This window comes from Aspergillus uvarum (assembly GCF_003184745.1).
Source record: "Aspergillus uvarum CBS 121591 unplaced genomic scaffold BO82scaffold_12, whole genome shotgun sequence".
Taxonomy (NCBI): domain Eukaryota; kingdom Fungi; phylum Ascomycota; class Eurotiomycetes; order Eurotiales; family Aspergillaceae; genus Aspergillus; species Aspergillus uvarum.
Window position 1 is genome coordinate 289,686 of NW_020291309.1, and position 17,921 is coordinate 307,606.

The 17,921-nt window shown below is 51.2% G+C and overlaps 8 protein-coding genes across 8 annotated transcripts; 5 read left to right on the forward strand and 3 right to left on the reverse strand.

Moving 5' to 3' along the window:
* Positions 1-277: 277 nt before the first annotated feature.
* On the forward strand, positions 278-994 carry BO82DRAFT_246001 (40S ribosomal protein eS10; the record flags this gene model as incomplete). The annotated part of the gene is made up of 3 exons (XM_025630826.1): positions 278-326; positions 521-681; positions 749-994. Coding segments are annotated over 3 exons (456 nt in total), but the record flags the coding sequence as incomplete, so codon positions are not given.
* A 312-nt stretch (positions 995-1,306) lies between these two features.
* On the reverse strand, positions 1,307-2,599 carry BO82DRAFT_362710 (M20 family metallo-hydrolase; the record flags this gene model as incomplete). Its single annotated transcript, XM_025636867.1, has 2 exons — positions 1,307-2,249; positions 2,304-2,599. The coding sequence occupies 2 exons, from the start codon at positions 2,597-2,599 to the stop codon at positions 1,307-1,309; spliced, it is 1,239 nt and encodes a 412-aa protein (XP_025494399.1).
* Positions 2,600-4,150: 1,551 nt separating this feature from the next.
* On the forward strand, positions 4,151-5,457 carry BO82DRAFT_352176 (HIT family protein). Its single transcript, XM_025634619.1, has 5 exons — positions 4,151-4,308; positions 4,415-4,497; positions 4,735-4,803; positions 5,029-5,136; positions 5,206-5,457. The coding sequence occupies exons 1-5, from the start codon at positions 4,272-4,274 to the stop codon at positions 5,311-5,313; spliced, it is 405 nt and encodes a 134-aa protein (XP_025494400.1). The 5' UTR covers positions 4,151-4,271; the 3' UTR covers positions 5,314-5,457.
* Positions 5,458-5,868: 411 nt separating this feature from the next.
* On the reverse strand, positions 5,869-8,315 carry BO82DRAFT_352178 (CRAL-TRIO domain-containing protein). The gene is made up of 4 exons (XM_025634620.1): positions 6,915-8,315; positions 6,823-6,864; positions 6,676-6,775; positions 5,869-6,617 (listed from the first exon to the last, which is right to left on the reverse strand). Exons 1-4 carry the CDS (start codon positions 8,061-8,063, stop codon positions 6,136-6,138), a joined length of 1,773 nt encoding a protein of 590 aa, XP_025494401.1. The 5' UTR covers positions 8,064-8,315; the 3' UTR covers positions 5,869-6,135.
* A 319-nt stretch (positions 8,316-8,634) lies between these two features.
* Positions 8,635-10,082, forward strand: BO82DRAFT_390301 (DASH complex subunit DAM1). Its single transcript, XM_025638509.1, has 4 exons — positions 8,635-9,210; positions 9,264-9,315; positions 9,374-9,425; positions 9,498-10,082. Exons 1-4 carry the CDS (start codon positions 8,896-8,898, stop codon positions 9,733-9,735), a joined length of 657 nt encoding a protein of 218 aa, XP_025494402.1. The 5' UTR covers positions 8,635-8,895; the 3' UTR covers positions 9,736-10,082.
* A 497-nt stretch (positions 10,083-10,579) lies between these two features.
* On the forward strand, positions 10,580-13,064 carry BO82DRAFT_24774 (putative ubiquitin C-terminal hydrolase Ubp8). Its single transcript, XM_025630841.1, has 8 exons — position 10,580; positions 10,674-10,911; positions 10,979-11,215; positions 11,262-11,369; positions 11,424-11,752; positions 11,809-12,228; positions 12,287-12,490; positions 12,567-13,064. The coding sequence occupies exons 2-8, from the start codon at positions 10,842-10,844 to the stop codon at positions 12,678-12,680; spliced, it is 1,482 nt and encodes a 493-aa protein (XP_025494403.1). The 5' UTR covers position 10,580; positions 10,674-10,841; the 3' UTR covers positions 12,681-13,064.
* Positions 13,065-13,843: 779 nt separating this feature from the next.
* BO82DRAFT_24766 (uncharacterized protein) lies at positions 13,844-14,831 on the forward strand. The gene is made up of 3 exons (XM_025630839.1): positions 13,844-13,863; positions 14,062-14,730; positions 14,803-14,831. The coding sequence occupies exon 2, from the start codon at positions 14,175-14,177 to the stop codon at positions 14,640-14,642; it is 468 nt and encodes a 155-aa protein (XP_025494404.1). The 5' UTR covers positions 13,844-13,863; positions 14,062-14,174; the 3' UTR covers positions 14,643-14,730; positions 14,803-14,831.
* Positions 14,832-16,644: 1,813 nt separating this feature from the next.
* Positions 16,645-17,539, reverse strand: BO82DRAFT_24752 (uncharacterized protein). Its single transcript, XM_025630836.1, has one exon. It carries the CDS (start codon positions 17,415-17,417, stop codon positions 16,965-16,967), a length of 453 nt encoding a protein of 150 aa, XP_025494405.1. The 5' UTR covers positions 17,418-17,539; the 3' UTR covers positions 16,645-16,964.
* Between the last annotated feature and the right edge of the window lie 382 nt (positions 17,540-17,921).

The window sequence follows — 17,921 nt, forward strand, 5'->3', positions numbered from 1 at the left end:
AAACATTTCACGTGACATAGCCTTATCAAGCTAGCGGGAATCGATTAGGGCGACAACCCTACAAGCGCATCCCGATTGGGAATCACCGCACTTTTTCCACTCGACGGGCAGCCCGCTCCACTCATCATCAACTACTCTTAAACCACCCTCTTCGCGCGTTGTTAGAGCGATTCCCCGAAGAGCGCCAGGAACTCGCAACAATGTGCGTATAGCCCCTTTTGTTCACGATGCGCTATGTCAATGATGATCTGAACCCTGACTAAACCTCCCTCGCAGGCTTATCCCCAAGGAAGACCGCAAGAAGATCCACGAGTACCTCTTCCGCGGTATGTGATTCATCATTCTCGCCCTTTGTCGCGTCCTCCAAGTCCCTCGAGATAGGATAGATATTCGCATGGACTTGGTGTCTTTCGATTCACTATTCCACCTTGTGTCATTGCCGTCTTGATGTGGATGTGTGGAGGATTGATGACGAGTCGAACGAATGAGGATGGCATTTACTGACGAATCTTTTCAACAGAGGGTGTGCTCGTGGCCAAGAAGGACTTCAACCTTCCCAAGCATGGCGACATTGACACCAAGAACCTCTACGTGATCAAGGCCCTCCAGTCCCTTGACTCCCGCGGTTACGTCAAGACCCGCTTCTCGTGGCAGTACTACTACTACACCCTCACCCCCGAGGTATGTTCTCTCGTTGCCTTCCTCAAAACCATAAAGAACCACGATCTAATGTGTTTTCCCTTTCCAGGGTCTTGACTACCTCCGCGAGTGGCTCCACCTCCCCGCTGAGGTTGTCCCCGCTACCCACATCAAGCAGCAGCGTTCCCACGCTCCCCCCCGTGGCATGATGGGTGGTGAGGAGCGCGAGCGCCGTCCCCGTGCTCCCCGTGAGGGTGGCTACCGCCGCCGCGAGCAGGGTGAGAACAAGGAGGGCGGTGCCCCCGGCGAGTTCGCCCCTAGCTTCCGTGGTGGCTTCGGCCGTGGCCGTGGTGCTCCCTCCTCCTAGAGGAATGTCGCCTGCAGGTCTTCCAAGGGCTACACGGGATGTTGCTAGTGTGGCTTGAGTAGACGTCCAGTCAGAAATTGCCGCACTACGCACTTCTCAACCCAAAACAAAATAGGGATTGTGCCTGGCTTTACTGTCTCGATACCATGAAATAGTTAGGATTAATGGCATGATTCACGACTTGACTTTCTGTTCTTTTTTTGTATACGTAAAATGACCGTTTCGATGATCCAGACGATGGCTTATGCCCGTTTGTTCTGACTCAACGCAGTATAAGAGGTCTAGGTGGTGTTTTATAAACTAGTTGGAGAATCTCTTACGGTCGTAGCGGATAACAGCCTGCAAGATGACTGAGGCGCCGGTTGCACAATCATCTGCCGAGCAGAACTCTTCCGGATGATGGCTAAGCCCGTCTTTGCACGGAACGAAGATCATGCTAGTCGGAACCCTCTTCGAGGTAAAGACACTGTCGTGGCCGGCACCACTCATGATCGTTCTTGTCAGAGACTTGGGGTCTGTCGAGTTAGAATCCGCAACGACTGCTTCTGCAGATTGCTGAACGCAATCGATGCAGTCCGGGTGGAACTTCACCACAGGCGAATCGAAGTCCAGAGTCCATTCCACGCGACAAGGCTTCCCAATGGGTTTACCTTCTTCCGCTGCGATAGCGTCGAAGTCCTTCCTCAATTGCTTTTCCACAACATTGACCAATTCATCCTCTGGGCCACGGATATCCAGAGTGAAGCTGACGACACCAGGGACGGTGTTCACGCTGCCGGGCTTGGCCTCCACGATGCCAACGCTGGCCAGGCAGCCATGAGAGGAAGCAACCTCACGGGCACGCACCATCATCTGGGCGAAAGCATACAATGCATCTGCACGATGTTCAAAAGCGGTAGTACCCGTATGGGTATCTCTGCCGACAATGGTGAGGCGGAACCAGCGGTATGCTTGGACGGCCGTGACAACGCCCACGTGCTGGCCTGCAGTCTCGAGGTGAGGCCCTTGTTCGATATGCAGCTCGAAGTGAGCAGCCATTGGAGTCTGCTTGTACGAACATGGCACACTTCCAAGATAATCGATCTTCTCAAGTGCCGATCTCATGGTCTCGGGAGCCGACGACGCCGTGGGTAGAGATGCAACCGTTGGGACTTCCTTGAGCTCGTGGGCTTGCGACAGAGGGATACATTCAGCCCATACTCCAGAGGAGATCATGCTGATAGGGAACCGTGCGCCTTCTTCGCTATTGTACTCATCAGCGCAAGCCTTTCAAGTGAAGGAAGGTCGGTTGCCATACTTAGTCCAGTTGACCACGCCTACACCACCCTCTGTCTCGAGACCCATGTCGTCCATGGACTTCAAAGCTTCAATGCCGGAAAGGACACCCAAAATTCCATCGTAACGGCCGCCGGTCGGTTGCGTATCCAGATGGCTACCGATAAAGACAGGGGGCACATCTGTCCTGCGCCCAGGACGAACTGCAAAGATATTCCCCATCTCGTCGATGGTGACCCGACAGTTGAGGGCTTTTGTCGTTTCGATGAACCAATCCCTCACTTGCTTGTCCTCTTGCGACAATGCCAGGCGCTGCATTCCTGTATCCGTGGGGCCACTTCCAAATGGTCAGCTCTGTTGTTTTCAAGCTCGCAAGCTGATCGATGGCTATTGCTTGATGGGATTGGAGTAGGCTGCTCTCATCCCATACGGCGCGCGACCGCTAATACGAAGCACTGTGCTCGCAGAGGGATGATCTGGTACTCACTCTCCCCATCGAATGCCCGAGCCCCATTGACAACTGTGGTGAAGGTCCCTGGCCAGACGATCTTTATTGGCTCGAAGAGCTGAGACTTGAGCCTCGGTCAGCTCCGTAGACAACATGGCTTGCGTCCTTGAGACAGAAAAGTGTCGACGTGGGTTTGTCCGAATGATCCTCGACGAGAGTAGCGTGGGCTGTGTGAGCGCAAATCTCGCTTGCCTAGCAAGAGTCGGTGTATAGACCTGGAAGCGAATCATGCTGCGCATCTCGAGCGACAATGGAGGGTTTATGTACTCAGCACTTGGGTCCCCTCTTTGTCCAGTGACTGTCTTGATAAGAGAGGATGCCGATAAGATAGCGAGCTGCCATGCTGCGGGGATGGCAGTCTCGGCCTTCCTGCCGAATCATATGTCTGCTGATACCTCTCGGCAAAGACCAGATGTAGACTATGTCACCTTAGTGGAGAGCGACTGGGGTTCCTTCTGGCAGGTCCATCGTATAGGACAGCCTTTTGGGTGGTAAGTTAGTGTACGGGATCGAGTTCACGTAAAGGACCCAGTGCTGTCAAAAGACTTAAACCCGCTAAGGCAGGTGCTGCCGAATGGAGGTTGAAAGACTAGAACAGAATCCATGCCCTTAATTCTGCCCCGTACTGCGTTCAGATCTGATCCACCCAGTTTTCTATGGGTCAGCATGACCGTAGAGGGACTGAAAGACGCGTAGGATAGAAGACACCATCATGCATGGTACGAGGGGTACATGGTAGACCCTAGTGCATGGCAAGGTTCTCGGTGGCTTGAGTCGCATACGCCTGACAATCGATGACCTGGACTTAAGCCAAAGTTTGGACTTGCGTGATAGTTGGTGATTGAGATGGAAGGTTAAGTTGTCCCAAACAACTCTATGGACAGAAAGAAAAACTGCTGCGCTATGCGTAGCGAGTGCCGTACTCATATGATGGCGGCAGCCGCAGTGCGGCGACTGCCATTAGAGCGGACGTTACGCCCACCGACCTCAAAACCAAACGACACGCACCGCAACCCCCCAGAACAACCCTTTCCAGGGGCTATAAAATTCCGGAAAAGTCAGAATCCTGTTAAGACCCCCATGACAAGTCCAATGCCCGAGAAAAACAAAAACAATAAATTCGACAGCTGTGTCGATGGAAGAGTCCAAAGATTGAGAAGAGGAGTCTTTTGGGCAAACCACGGCCATCTCTGGTAAAAGGCAAGAAATGGGTTCTGAGCTAGTTTGTCCCACTCCTCGGAGGTTGGCACTTATTGTATCCTATATGTTACCTTTCTCTATCGCCTACTAGCGTTCGATCCGCGGTCTGCGCTTTCACCCCCTCTTTTTTATTTTTCTCTCCAATTCCTCGTTTTCGACCCCCTCCCCGTCGCGTTCCGCCTTCAGACTTGACTTGCTTGACCCCGCATTCTGTCATCACGACTCTTGCTCCCAAACAACTCCACGCAATCCGAGCCTCGCACCCCGCGCATATACAGCAAAATGTCTGCAGCCTGTATCTTCTGCAAGATTATCAAGGGTAAACTTGTCCTCTACATCCCGATGTGCAAAATCAAATCACACTGGTTATTCCTCCGACACGACCTGTATTGAAACAGCTAGCTAACGGACGGTATGAACAATAGGTGATATCCCTTCGTTCAAGCTCTTCGAGAGCGACAAGGTCTTCGCCTTCCTTGACATCCAGCCCCTTAGCAAGGGCCACGCGGTGAGTATTATCATCTTTGTCCAACATCTCATCACCAATGATAAGAGCATCAACCCCGCACCGTCGTCTCGTTCACACGAACCCAACAAGATAAGCATCAGCCATCGGAGCCATGCTACCTATTCCTCTCAACAATCCCGTATCTCCTCGAGCTCATATCCTCAATCACACACACACACACACACACACATGTAAACAGGAAAGTAAACCCGCTAACCAGTTCATCCATGCAAACAGCTCGTTATCCCCAAGTACCACGGAGCGAAGCTCACCGACATCCCCGACGACCACCTCCAAGAACTCCTGGTAAGTTGAAGACTCGCAACCGGGGAGACCGGGGAAGAACTGCGCAAGGGCGTTCCGCAAAGCAAAGAGATCTGCCTTTTTTAAAAGGGCTGCAACCCTCCGGGGACCTTGGAGACGCACAGCAACCCACCCCCCTCACCCATACGCTGGCTATGTAACCCCTGGAACGCTCGCAGACGATCTCCATTGCTTGCCCAAACATCTAATATGTCATCGACTATCCAGCCCGTAGCGAAGAAGATCGCTCAAGCCGTCGGCGCCACGGACTTCAACATCCTCCAGAACAACGGTCGCATAGCGCACCAGGTCGTTGACCACGTTCACTTTCACATGGTAAGCTCTTCGCTTCGCTCTCATTAGGCACAGGGGACTATTTCCGATATTAACCACTATAACTCGCAGATCCCCAAGCCCAACGAGACCGAGGGACTCGGCATCCATTGGCCCACTCAGGAGACGGACATGGACAAGCTCAAGGCTCTGTACGAGGAGGTCAAGGCTAGAATGTAGATGGGTTGTAGGTAGCAGTCTGATAGTATAACATGTGTCCATCCAAGCTTCGCGCAGAACTGCACGGCCGCACTACGCTCTATGTCAATTGTGAAACTGTTGGTCGAAAGTGGTTGTAAGAGTGCTTAGCCATCGCAATTTTGGAACTCGGTTCTCGCGAGCTGGTAGTACAGTAGCTATGGCCCGTATATGATCAATCAACTAATCATGTCACCGGATTGATCGATGTAGACCTGCCTATCATGGGAAATGCAAACATGACTTCTCATCAATTGCAGGGGGGGAACCATCTGAAACACACAAGCAAAGTGTCTCGAGTTCTGGCCCGTCGATCAACTTAATCTAAGACGGTTTCAGGACAGGTTCCATGTTGCGGCCAACGTATGAACTATGATCGACAGAGATGCTCATTTTTGGGGCCAGGCCAGGTGGAAAGCATGCCCGATGTGGTAAGTGCTTTCAAGATGGACAGAAATCCTCTCCAGTTGTATGATGGGCTCAGCTCGCAAATGGAATTCAAATTACCAGGTAGCCAGCCTAATTGACAAAGGTAATCCGAAACACTAAAAAGGCTGGACTTTGCGAGCCTCTAGCATACTAGTACCATCCACAGTCATTGCATCAGGGAATGTCTCTCAAGAGACAAAAAATGATCCAATTCAATTGCACATATAGAAGTGTTCTTTCCAGGTCGTTATACCGTGACAAGGCATCATTAGGACCCACAGAGACATCTATCATATCACACCGAGTAACAAATTCTAACAATAATGTATTTATACACAGACCTTTGTAATGTAGGCTAGTTCGCCCATCTGGGTTCTATGCCTCATGAAGCGCATTTCCCTTCGTCTTGACCGCATCCGGGTAGAATTCAATCTTGCCGCCGCCCTGGATGATGTTGAGTCGATCATAGAGGGAAGTAGCCCGGACATACGAGTCGAGCTCCCAGTACTGAGCTCTCAACCGCTCAATAAGACTGTTCCTCGTCTCAGTCGCGGTCTTCAAAGCCGAGTCATCCTTCTTCTGGCTGGCTGCAATCCACGCAATCGTGGCACCTTGCAACTCCTTAGCGAGTTGCTGTCGCTCAGCGATCATCGCATCGCGCTTGACAGTGTCCTCCTGGTTCTTGTTCTCGTCGGGCTCGGCCTCGACGTACTTGTAGGCCCAGTTTTCGTCACCCTCGAGCTCTTTCCAAATTTGATCCCTCGGAATGAACTTCTCCAAGTCCTGGACATTCTTGGTAAACTGGATCTTCGAGGCGACCACGGGGTCAAGCCAGCCCTTGATGACATTCCAAATTCCTGGTAAAACCACGGTAAGAATATTGCAAGCTGAAAGTAGTTCGAGGAAATGACCAACCGGAAAAGATCCAGGGAGCCTTGTGGATCAAGACCACTCCCAAGCACTCCGGGTAGTTGGCTTCGAAGCACTTGATCATGTACTTAACTGGATGATAGTCCTGCAAGAACTTAGAAAAGATTGGATGACGATTTGGGATGAACCTACCATATTGCTTAGCGAGAAGTCGGTCATATCGAAAACAACGCACTAGTCTAAGTCAGTGTCTGTTTTCATAAAGCCAATATTTGAATACCCACAGCTGTCTCAACAGGAGGCGCAAGCATCATTCGAGCAGTCTCGATGGTGTAGACAGTAAACCGATCGAGTGCCTCCACCCCTTGATCTCCTGCTTTGTGCAAGCGCACTCTGACCACACAGATAGGCCGACCGGACTTGTCAACACCATGCAAGAAGCTCTTGCCCATGCGGAACTGTAGCAAGAAGTCCTCGCCGGCCTTCTTACCATCAGGGTCAGCGGTTTGGCTCTGCTTCAACGCGCCATGCTCGCCATTCTTCATGATATCTTCGTCCAGCTTGACCTCCTGGAGTCTCCATCGGAGTGTAGAGATTAGCATGATCAGTGCCTTCTTGACATCCCACTTGCGCGCCCGCAAGAAACGGAGCAGCAACGAGTCGGGATTGTCGTGCTTGATCATGTTCCATAGACTGGTTCGGATCTCTTCTGGTTTCATATCAACCAGAGCCTGCTGGAACTCCTTCGACTGTCCGTACTTATCGTCTCCATCGGTAATGCTGATCGAGGCCAGACTGGTTGAGATGTCGCTTGCTGGCTGAGAACTAGCTGAATCGTCTTCAGCATCGTCACCGCCTCTGCCGAAGAGGCCGAACCGCCGCTTCGTAGGCTTCTTCTTTTCCTGGGCGGGGGTAGGTGAAGGTGCTTCGCTGGATTGTTGTTGCAACTGCTCGAGGCCTTCCACGCCACATACTTTGAGCAGCAAGACCCAAAACTCCTGGAGCTTTGCTTCCTGTTCGGGTGTGAGGTTGCCCACGGTTCCGGGTTGAGCTTCAATAGGCATGGTCTTCAACGTATCGATTATACCGAGAAAAGGCGAATCTGTTTCTTGATGAGGTTCTGAGGAATCGGGAGAAGGGACAAGTCCGTCGTCAACTGTCCAGTATTTATCCTGTAGCCAGGTTCCTGCACCGACTAGGAGTAGGGTGAATGTGATCGTCCAGAAGGTTGACGCCTTCCTCGGTTCGTACTGATGCGATGGAGAAGTGGAGTAAGCCCTCGGTGAGTTAGACCAAGTTATAGGGCTTCGAGTCCGATACAAGGACCTGGGGATCTGTGCACGGTCTAGATTATGGAGTCTTGCGGGCGCAGAGGGGATCAAATTGGCCGAGGAACGAAGCAGACGGCGGCGCAAGAAAGAACAAGCATGCATGTGCTTCTCTTTAGGCGACTCCTGAGTCTGGGTAGGAGATCTGATCTGACTGGCGATCTGTAGCGCTTCTTCCTGAAGGTTTCCGACTTTGTTGTGCCAAAGCTGGAGGTGAAACGTGAGAGGATGATCCGACCCTCAAAAATCGAGCCGGGAATGCGGGGAAAGGAGAGAAGCAAGAGCGCAAGAGGCGAAAGGAAGGAGGAGTGGCTGCTTTAGTGACGGTTGGAACGATCAGGGTCCGTCAGGCCCGAACTGCGATCGGTGTGCTGAACCAGGGGGAGGGGGGCGCAGAGGGGAGGGGGCCACTAACTAAGGGTGGGGGTTGAAATGAGATTCTGAAAAGAGTTGTTGCGGTCGAATTATCCGGGCTTTCCTATCTGAGATAGTCTTGCACTCGTGTTCTCATCCTTTGCGTTGCTTAGCCAGGGGACTCGGGATCCTCCAAGGATCCCTAATTATAGTCGGGCCCATCCCATTAATTAGTTGAACGCTAACCTGGGCCTGGTCCAGGCAGAGATCAGGTTGACGGCCTGATGGATGTGGCATCAGGATCCACAGTCCGAATTGGTCCAGTGACCGCACCTTCCCGAAGCGGGGAATCAACAGCCCGCCCGCCGCCCGCACCGAACCTTGCCTTGCAATCGTCAACAAACCTACTATCTATCAGAGTTAACACGCCGGTTCAAGACATTCGCCTGACGAACAAGGAACAAACTTCCGAGACAGCTGAATATTCGATTCACTCCCCGCCTCAATTGTGCGCTGCGCAGTGTCGCAAGCATCTGATCTCTTCTCCAACCCTCGGATCTCACTTCAGCCACCCACGGTCATCATGGACGCCTTTTCTCGCTCAGCATCGCGCCCTCGGCCCTCTTCTCGACCCACGACTCCCTTGCGACCCAGTTCACGCTCCTCGTTCCGCGAAGCCCATGGATATGGAAGCAGTATTGGCCATACCGGCTATACACAACCCGCCATCAATGCGTTGGAACCCCAATTCGCGGAACTCGCAGACTCGATGGCGGATCTAGAAGCCAACTTCATGCATCTTCAGTTGATGCATGAGAGCTTGACACGGTTCAGCGAAAGCTTCGCCAGTTTCTTGTACGGCATGAATATGAATGCCTTCTGTGTGGATTTTCCAGAGGTATGAGAGTCCGACCCGGATTTCACGATGGCCAATTTGCTCATTCAATACAGGCACCGATCTCAGAATCATTCCGGAGGGCAAAGCAAGCGGAGTCGCAAAGCGGTACAGCTCCATCCTTCAATTTATCATTTTAGAAATATCAGATATTGACACTTAATAGCAGCTGAAGCGGAGGCAGTGCAAGCGATTAATGACGCAGAAATGACTTTCATGTAAGTCGCCCGGAGTTTCCGCCTCTTTTCTTTCCTTTTCGCGATCATACTAAATACATTCTTCACCCTTAGGACTACGGATACCTCGTTTGTCGAAAACCCGCCCAGCATCATCTCTTCCAAGCCCACGCCAAGAATCCCGGCCGCCTCACGCGGAACTACAAGAGGAACTACAAGAGGAACCACAAGAGGAACAGCCAGAGGGGCAACTAGAGGAACCCGCGGCTCGACGACCGGACGATATGCTACAAGAGGCTCTAGCCGAGGATCCCGGCCCAGTGCACTGCCCCGGGGAAGAGGTATTCGGTGATCGAGAGCGGCAGAAACTGTGAGGGCATGAGAAGCGACATGAGTTATGACACAAAAAGCTATGCGCATACAGGGGTGCAGCTCTTGGCTGCTATCCATGCGATTGGCAGGTCCAGCGAGGAGAAAGACCCGCACACAGAAGACGACCTACATCATGAAGATGATGTGACGGTGCCGCGAGGCAGATTGCGCTGGCCTAGCTGGATAGACAATACTGCTTGACAAGCGCAGCCAAATAAGTATACACAGTGTGTTAGATTGTGTGTTGGTAGCTTAGTCTCAAGGTAGCTCCTCAATGCTCAATTTGCATTGGGGGAAACTGGACAGTGTACACAACAATCTATTGCGACGAATGACTTTTGTAGAGGAATGGCAGTTGGTCTTGATGTGAAAGGGTGCATTCTTGCACTCTGATGTGTTACTATATGTGTAGGAGGCGATCCCGGATCAAGTGAGGATCCGGCGTCTTATCGCCGCCGGAGCAGCCGCGGTCGACCCTTGCGAAAAAAAGATCTGACCTGACCTGCTTCTTGCGCCTCCTCAGCAACGAGACCCAGGACGTTCTGTAATTGTCTGTCTCCGGGACCATTGCTTTATGATAGTCTTACTCTCTCGTGATATCCATCCTAAAATCCTCTCGGGACTTCTGGTTCGTGGTGGGAAGGATTATTGCTGAAGCAACCAGACTGAATCCACCCGCTTCCGATCCCCGACAGCGGAACCCTCCGGTGGCTGGCGGAGTCTCTCCAGTGTGTCACTCACGGGCTGCTGCTGCTTGCAACTATTACTCTATTGCGGAGCTAATCTATTCAGTATCCCCACTGTCTCAATATTGGATCCCATAAGGTACTGTGATCCGTGTTACAATTTGTTGAATCACCACCCAGTTATTGTTTCTTGGCCCGATTCACAGACAATACTGATGTGGATGACACCTAGACCTTCCCTAGTGCTGCAATGCATGGATCCTGTCTGATCTGCAGTTGACCTGCTGAGCATCACCTCTCTCCTCTTCTCTCGATTTAGAGAGTCCTTACCTTGGCTGTGCCAGTCTGGCTTTCTTGCGCCTCTCTGTTAAATCCCCCTCTGTCGTTCGTTGGATCCGTCATGGCGACCGTAGCGACCGTGGCCAGTGTGGTCTCGGTCTCATTGCTCTCGGAGGCCGAATTCGGCTGTGGTATGTACACCCTCTAGACCACATATCATCTGAAATATGGTATTGATTGCTGATATCTTCACAAAAGAGCACTTGGCCACACAGCTAGGACAAGATGCCCACACCGCGGAGCAGTTCAAGAGCTCCTTCATCAAGGCGCATAATTCCCTGGCGGTCTTGCCAAAGCCTGTGGACGGACTCATCAAGAACGGTCGTGCAAAGGCCCACGGGTTCTTGAAGCCCAAGTATACTTGCTTGACATGCTCAGAAACCTGCTTGATGAGCGAGCGTCAAGCTCACACCGATAAGACGGGTCACTCATTTTGTAAGTCGTCCTCGTCGAGTGCGCGGCCAACTACTAACCCTCCCAGTCATGGATTCCCGGGCTCGCAATCTTTATTGTCAAGGCTGCGGCGACTTTGTCTTCGATCATGGGCTGGAAAGACTGCGCTGCTCCGCAGCAGAAAGCGCCTTACAAGGTAAGCATGCGCGCTCACCAGACTCCTTGCTATGGGCGCTAAGTTCGCACACAGTCGCCAAGAAACGTCGCTTTAGCGATAGTTCAGCGGATGAGCTATACATTCGGAGCAATGCCACCAAACGTCCTTGCGCAAAGCAGGGCGTCAGGGGCTTGTTCAACTTGGGCCAGACCTGTTATCTGAATGTCATCCTACAGACTCTCCTACACGATCCAATCCTCAGCACGTATTTTCTTGGAGATGGTCACCAGCCGCATGACTGTACTATACCCGACTGTGTAGGCTGTGCAGTTGCTGAAGCATTTGCCGACTTCAATAGCATCGACAAGGCTGAAGGGTTTACTGCTTTGAATCTTCTTGTGGCATCATGGCGCTCGAGTCCCGTATGTGTCTCATGATTTCCATTCCAATAGTCCCGCTAACACGTCCTACATTACAGACACTAGCCGGTTATCAGCAACAGGACGCTCACGAGTACTACCAATTCCTTGTGGATAAACTTCATGCAAGCACCGAGGGTCACCACGAGAACCACCAGAAGGGTTGTCCCTGCTTCTTCCACAAGACATTCTACGGTAAGCTCCGTAGTAGCGTGACATGCGACAAATGTGGCAATGTCACCAAAACCGAGGACCCAATGGTGGATCTCAGTCTCGATGTCCAAGTGAAGAAACGAGCCATGGGTGGTGGGGTAGGTTCGTCGACCCCAACGCTGAGTGGATGCCTCGAGAGTTTCACCTCCCCGGAGAAGCTCATGGCGGGCGTTTACAACTGCAGCCAGTGCAACGGGGGCTCTCAAAAGGCAACCAAGCAGTTGCGGATCAAGAAACTGCCAGCCATTTTATGCATGCAGCTCAAGGTACGACTTCTCACGCTTCACAAACTCCTCCCAGTTCTGGACTAACCCAAACCCCCAGCGATTCGAACACAGCGCCTCTGTCTCCGAGAAACTCGAAGGCCGCATTGAATTTCCGCTCTCCATCAACATGCTGCCGTACACGACGAATCCACACTCGAAGGTTGACAAAGCACGCTTCATGTATGACCTCTCATCGGCCGTCGTGCACAAGGGCAAGCTGGATTCCGGTCACTATTACGTGTACTGCCGCCAAGGAGACGAGGTAAGCCTTTCCCCCTTCTTTCATCCATCTCATCCGCGTCTTCGCCTAAATACTAACCCCAAATCAAAACAAGCAGTGGATGCTCTTCAACGACGACCAAGTAACACCAGTGGCCGAAGCAGACGTCCTCAACGCAGACGCCTATCTTCTATTTTACAATCTCCGATCCCTAGCCTCTGCACCACAGTAACACACGTGTAGTCTCTCTCAGGCTCTCTTTCTTCTATCTATACATGTTCTACCTTGACCCCCTTGAACCTGCCGCATCATTTCCCGTTCCCTGGTACATATCATCATCATCATCATCATCATCATCATCATCATCATCATCATCATCATCCATACCTCGATAATTCCCCCCCCCCCATTTCCAATCTCATTCCGGCGGACTTTTTTTGCTATTCTTTCTTCCTGTTAACCTGTTACATTTGCCACATCGCGGCCAACAGTTCAATCACAATGACTTTCCCAGCCGCAAATTCCCTTCTGGAGTATCAAAGGGTCCGGGACCATGGTGTTTAGATCAACTTTTTTGCCCCCACGTCTTGTATTGTTGTTCACTTGACTTTTTCCAATCCCCATGTCTTCCGTTGTCTTTCATATACACTGTATGAATGAATTCGGGCATGGTGGGGAGGTGAAATTTCCAGAATTGGCATAGCATTATCATAGCAATACTTGTACTCGTTCGAAACTTTTGACTTCTATTTCATGGCATTATACAAGGAAGACAGGGAGGTAGGTCGAGGAAGTTTCCTCTGCATGTTCTTGCGCTGGGGAGTTTTCGTGGCTGTGGAGGCTATTTTGTGAATACGGCTTGCATTGGATTTGGGGGTTTTGATAGCATACTGTAGCAGGGAGGATGTATACTTCCTTCAAAGCTGGAGTCAATGTGATTGGCTTGTGGAGTAGTTCCTTCGGAGCCTAGGTAGTATAGTGTGATAGTGCCCGGCTAGAGCTAAATGGGGTGGATGGTTTTGTCGAAGGGCGCATTCAAGTGCACTACGAGATGGGCAGTCACGCAAACGTCCAGTCTCCAACCACTACAATGGAGGCATCGGGGGAACCGCAGAGGCCGCAGGAGAGGGCAGGACAGACGGAGAAGAGGTCCATAATCCACACGATGGGAATCGATCCAGCACGAAACCGCCCCAACGGGACCGATCCGACGCATAAGGTAAACAGGCCAGCCAGACCCCATGCGGTGCATTGCTTCCATCGCAAAACCTAACCCAGACGATCGGGTTATCCGTACCGATCTAGTAGAAGCGAAAAGAAAAGAAAAGCATATGAAGCATCCCTCAATTTTAAGATTTCATTTCTTGTTTTTCTCTCATTTCTCCGCTCTCTAAAAAATTCAAAATCCTCCCCGAGTACCAGATGAGTCCCCAGTCCGAGATCTGCTTTGTTTTCAAGAGCAAATCCTAAGCCATTGTCCGAGCGGATTGGGGGTTTGTTGAGAAGTTCAAGGATTCGCGGCGATTCTCTGGAGTTGTTCGAAAAGAGAGAGAACAAGAAAAGGTATTCCTCCTCTCCATTTCATCACTTCATTTTGGTACCGAGCGCCCGAGCACGTGAAAGAGATCCGTCGTGAACAAAGGAAAATTGAATTCGGAAGAAGGAAGGAATTTAACGGAACTGAAGGAGGTGAGGCATTAGCTTAGGTTGTTCGGGTGGGTGGTTGATGTGTGCATGTTGTGTGATGTGTAGGAACTCCAAGTGTGCCGTCGCCCTGTCGAATTTGTCCTCTCGTCGTTCCATTGTTTTTGCTCCCTTTGCCTCCAATGTTGATCATGTCGAGTCTTTCCATGGTCGCAGGCAACAATGTGTATCCTCCAATCGCGAGCGCAGGTTGTGTGGTAGAGCAAGGTATAGAGGTGAAGATGAAAACCAACCTTGTAGAAACCGATGTCCGAAGCCTTCTCACGGAAGCACTGACGGCAGATGTTCATCTATAATGCATCCTCGATCAGTTCACCGGTCCCATGTACTCGAATTGTATCCAAAGGAGAGTATATCAGGTGTTCCATACCCCGTACTTGCGGATGAGACCGGCGCGGTGGGAGCAGACACGGCTGTATTTCAATCGAGCATAAATCAGTCATTTGTCCATGGTGTGTTCCTCCATTCGGCGTTCCAAGTCATCGCATAATTCTCCTTCTCTTTTGACCGTTTCTCTTCGCATTTTCCAGATTTCAAGGGGGTTGAACACACCATCCACGGGAGCCCTTGCCGAACCTATACCACGCATCTCCGTTAGTCTCACGAATATACCCTCAATTTTCACACGGATCGCGTCGAACAGGGAGCACTTACTGGCGGGGACGGCTGTACCAAACAGACTCGTGAGTCATCTTGAATTTTCTGAGGCGAGAGAAAACCTGGGGGATGAGGTCGGGGGTGTTTGGGCAGGCGGATTTGTCGTCGGCTGGGCGTTGAGGGGATTCAGACAAAAAGGCTAGGGTTGAAATTCCGTTGTGTGCTTTCCTGCGCTTGCCCGGACGCCGGGCTCGGACCACCTCGCTTGCGGGCCACTAAGCCGGCTTGGGTCCGAAATCACATGATCACATGGATCGACAAGAATGGCGAGACGGGCGGTGAGGAAGCCCCCGGCGGGTTTTCCTCCGCCTTGCCGGGCCTCGCTTATCATCATCCTTCCTGTCACTGGCTTTTGATGTATAAATGAGACGGCCTTGGAGGCCGATCGTTCACGCAGCGTCAACATGTGTTGATTTTTCGGTCAATCTAGAGCTTAGGTGCTTCTCATACTGGACAGATTCCCTTCATGTCTCTCTTCTGTTGTTGATGCTCCATCCTTTTGCTGACTGGATGGCGACGACAACGAGCGGTGACGCGAACAACAGGCGGAATGGTCTGCAGAAACTGATGAAGAATCTGGAAAATGGATGGAATGCTTTGGGAGGCAGCAGATAATGCTACGTTAGGGGTCGGTATTTGTGAAAGAAGATGTCACCTGTCCTAGACAGGAAGGGCAGGCAGGAAGACGCACCCGCTACAAGGAGGTCTTCCTCAATTGCGACGGTTGAGGGCACCGACCTACTACTACTATTGCACATTTCTAGTGTGGAGGAGGTCTCGAGTCACGGGCTCACTCCGTGTTTGCATGCCGATCAGCGTAATAAAGTCCAATCATCCACGATGGAGGATTGTTTGCTGAGATACTAGTGTAGATACTAAGCTGATACCCTCAGGTTAGTGGGCAAAGGTGGTGATTGGAGGCGCATGTTATTCAAACCCCAGATACCTAAGCCCCTCCACACTGCAACCTCAGTCGCTTCGTGCAGACGAGGTAGTCCCCAAGGGTTCTAGTTCTACCTCACAATTGTTGCAGTGGCGTCGGCGACCAGTGGGTGGTTATCATGATTGTCCACCAAAGCATAGTTTACACTGCATTATACCAAGATCGGCATGGATCCTCAGGTTGTTGATCCTCCAGACTTCCGGTCCAAGACTCCGACCACCGGATCAAACCTTCAATAATGACCAAATCCATAGCAATCGCTTGTTAATTCCGTATATCCGCGATGCATTGGTGTAGCATGGCTGGAAGGAGTAAAAGACTGGAAGCATCCTTGATCCGAGATAACCCCGACATAACAATATCCGGGACAGACTTGCTCGCTTCTCTCGACACCACTCGCGGACGGGACCACCCGCTAGCTTCGTCCCAAAAAGGGCCCTTGAAGAGCGATTGCCATTCTTCATGGTCAGCTGCCTTAAGGTATCGGCACAGTTAAGGTGACAGACTTCAAAAATAATCCAGGACCAGGTGCGATTTTCGCGCCTTTCCGCAGCCGCCGCGCTTCCCGGCATGCCATGCTAGGATGCAATTCCAATTGCCAATTCTGCATCGGGGTTTAGAATGGGGAGGGGGAGGGTCGGGGATTTGACCATATTGAAGTACCTGTAACGGCGGCTTTCGGAGATTTACCCGCCTGGCCCATGTATTTTTCTCTCTCAAATCCAAGGTTAGGGCATTTGATCCATCCATTCAATTCGTGGTTGTTTGCATTGATGCCGAATTGCCGGCCTTAGCTAGTCTTCGTTTTCCCGCTCCCATCGTTGCATCCTACCTCTTTAGGGGAAGTGTTCGGGAAGTACGGGTGGATTTCTTGACTTTGGTTGTCCATGGCAAGCTGTATGAGAACATCCCGGCATGTTGACTTGAATGTTTATTGTTTATTGTTCCGGTTTTGTTAGAAAGTCATATCGTTGCTGGCTTGCAATTCTCGAGCATAAATGAATGCCCGAAAACCAAGTACCCAGAAATCATAGATGTCCAGATCGACCATGTGCTGATGTGATAACGGCGGGAAAGACCCATCTTCGATTAGCCCCATAAGCAAAGAAAATTTTCCTTCCCAACAAGATACCATTTCATATTAGTTCTCCAAGGGCGTGCCTTCGGACTGACCCCGTTCGTGTTTTGCTTACTCTATCGGTATCTGGATTCTCAAGGAAGGGAAAAAAAATCTTTTCTCTTCCAATCAAACCCGCCTTGTATTAATAATGTGCCCCGTCCGCATGAAGAGGAAAGAAGATTCCCGTCGTGATGAGAGCCCCAAAACGTATCTATCGGTGAATTGATTGGATGGTGTATGGGGAAAGGTCGGTCGGTTCGGTCCCACTTGTAGTAGTTGGAATCGACTGAATCCTGGCATACTTGAACCCTACACCTGAGTAAGGTATCTCCTGTATAGCACACCTTTGACGGCGGCAGTGCTTCGTGACCAATGGTAGGCAGCAATGAACGCAACCTTATGCATTCATGACTCTGGAGCCCTGTGGTGCTGATAACATCCTCCCAAAAATGAGTTTGTTGGCTGTCAGCTGTCCTCGAAGTACAGGTACGGTAGACCCTAGCGAAGGGATTTGTGCACACGGCTCTGTGCACTGCACTAAACATGCATGAATCTTATCGGGGATGGTCGTAGCGGGCGGGTCCTCATGAGGCTGGCAGCACGGATGTCCAAGACGGCAATGATTGCTGCTCTGATGTCCGGCATATTGCGGGGATTGCCCTCTAGGCTCAAGCTCAACAACAAAGGGGCCAATTCAATACTGAATGCTATACAGATAGCAATATCGAAAGCCCATGTCCCCAAAGCAGGTCAATATGCGAGGAATCAGCTCATATGATGCTGCCATAGTCACGGTTTGATGACGTCAAAGCATCTTCCAGCCAGCTGCAGATGATATCCGATCCGAGTCCAGGCGTATTTCAATGAGTCATACGATGCGTATAAGTAAGCGCGTACAGAGGAATCTCGGCGACTCGGCACTGCATCAAGTGGGAACGGCACAATTAGGTATCATTATTGATTGAGAAGTCAAAAGAAACGAGACGGGAAATTTCACCAGGTCATGCGAGTTGCTGGTGTGCGGAGCGGCGGGCGTGTCTCCAAGAGGA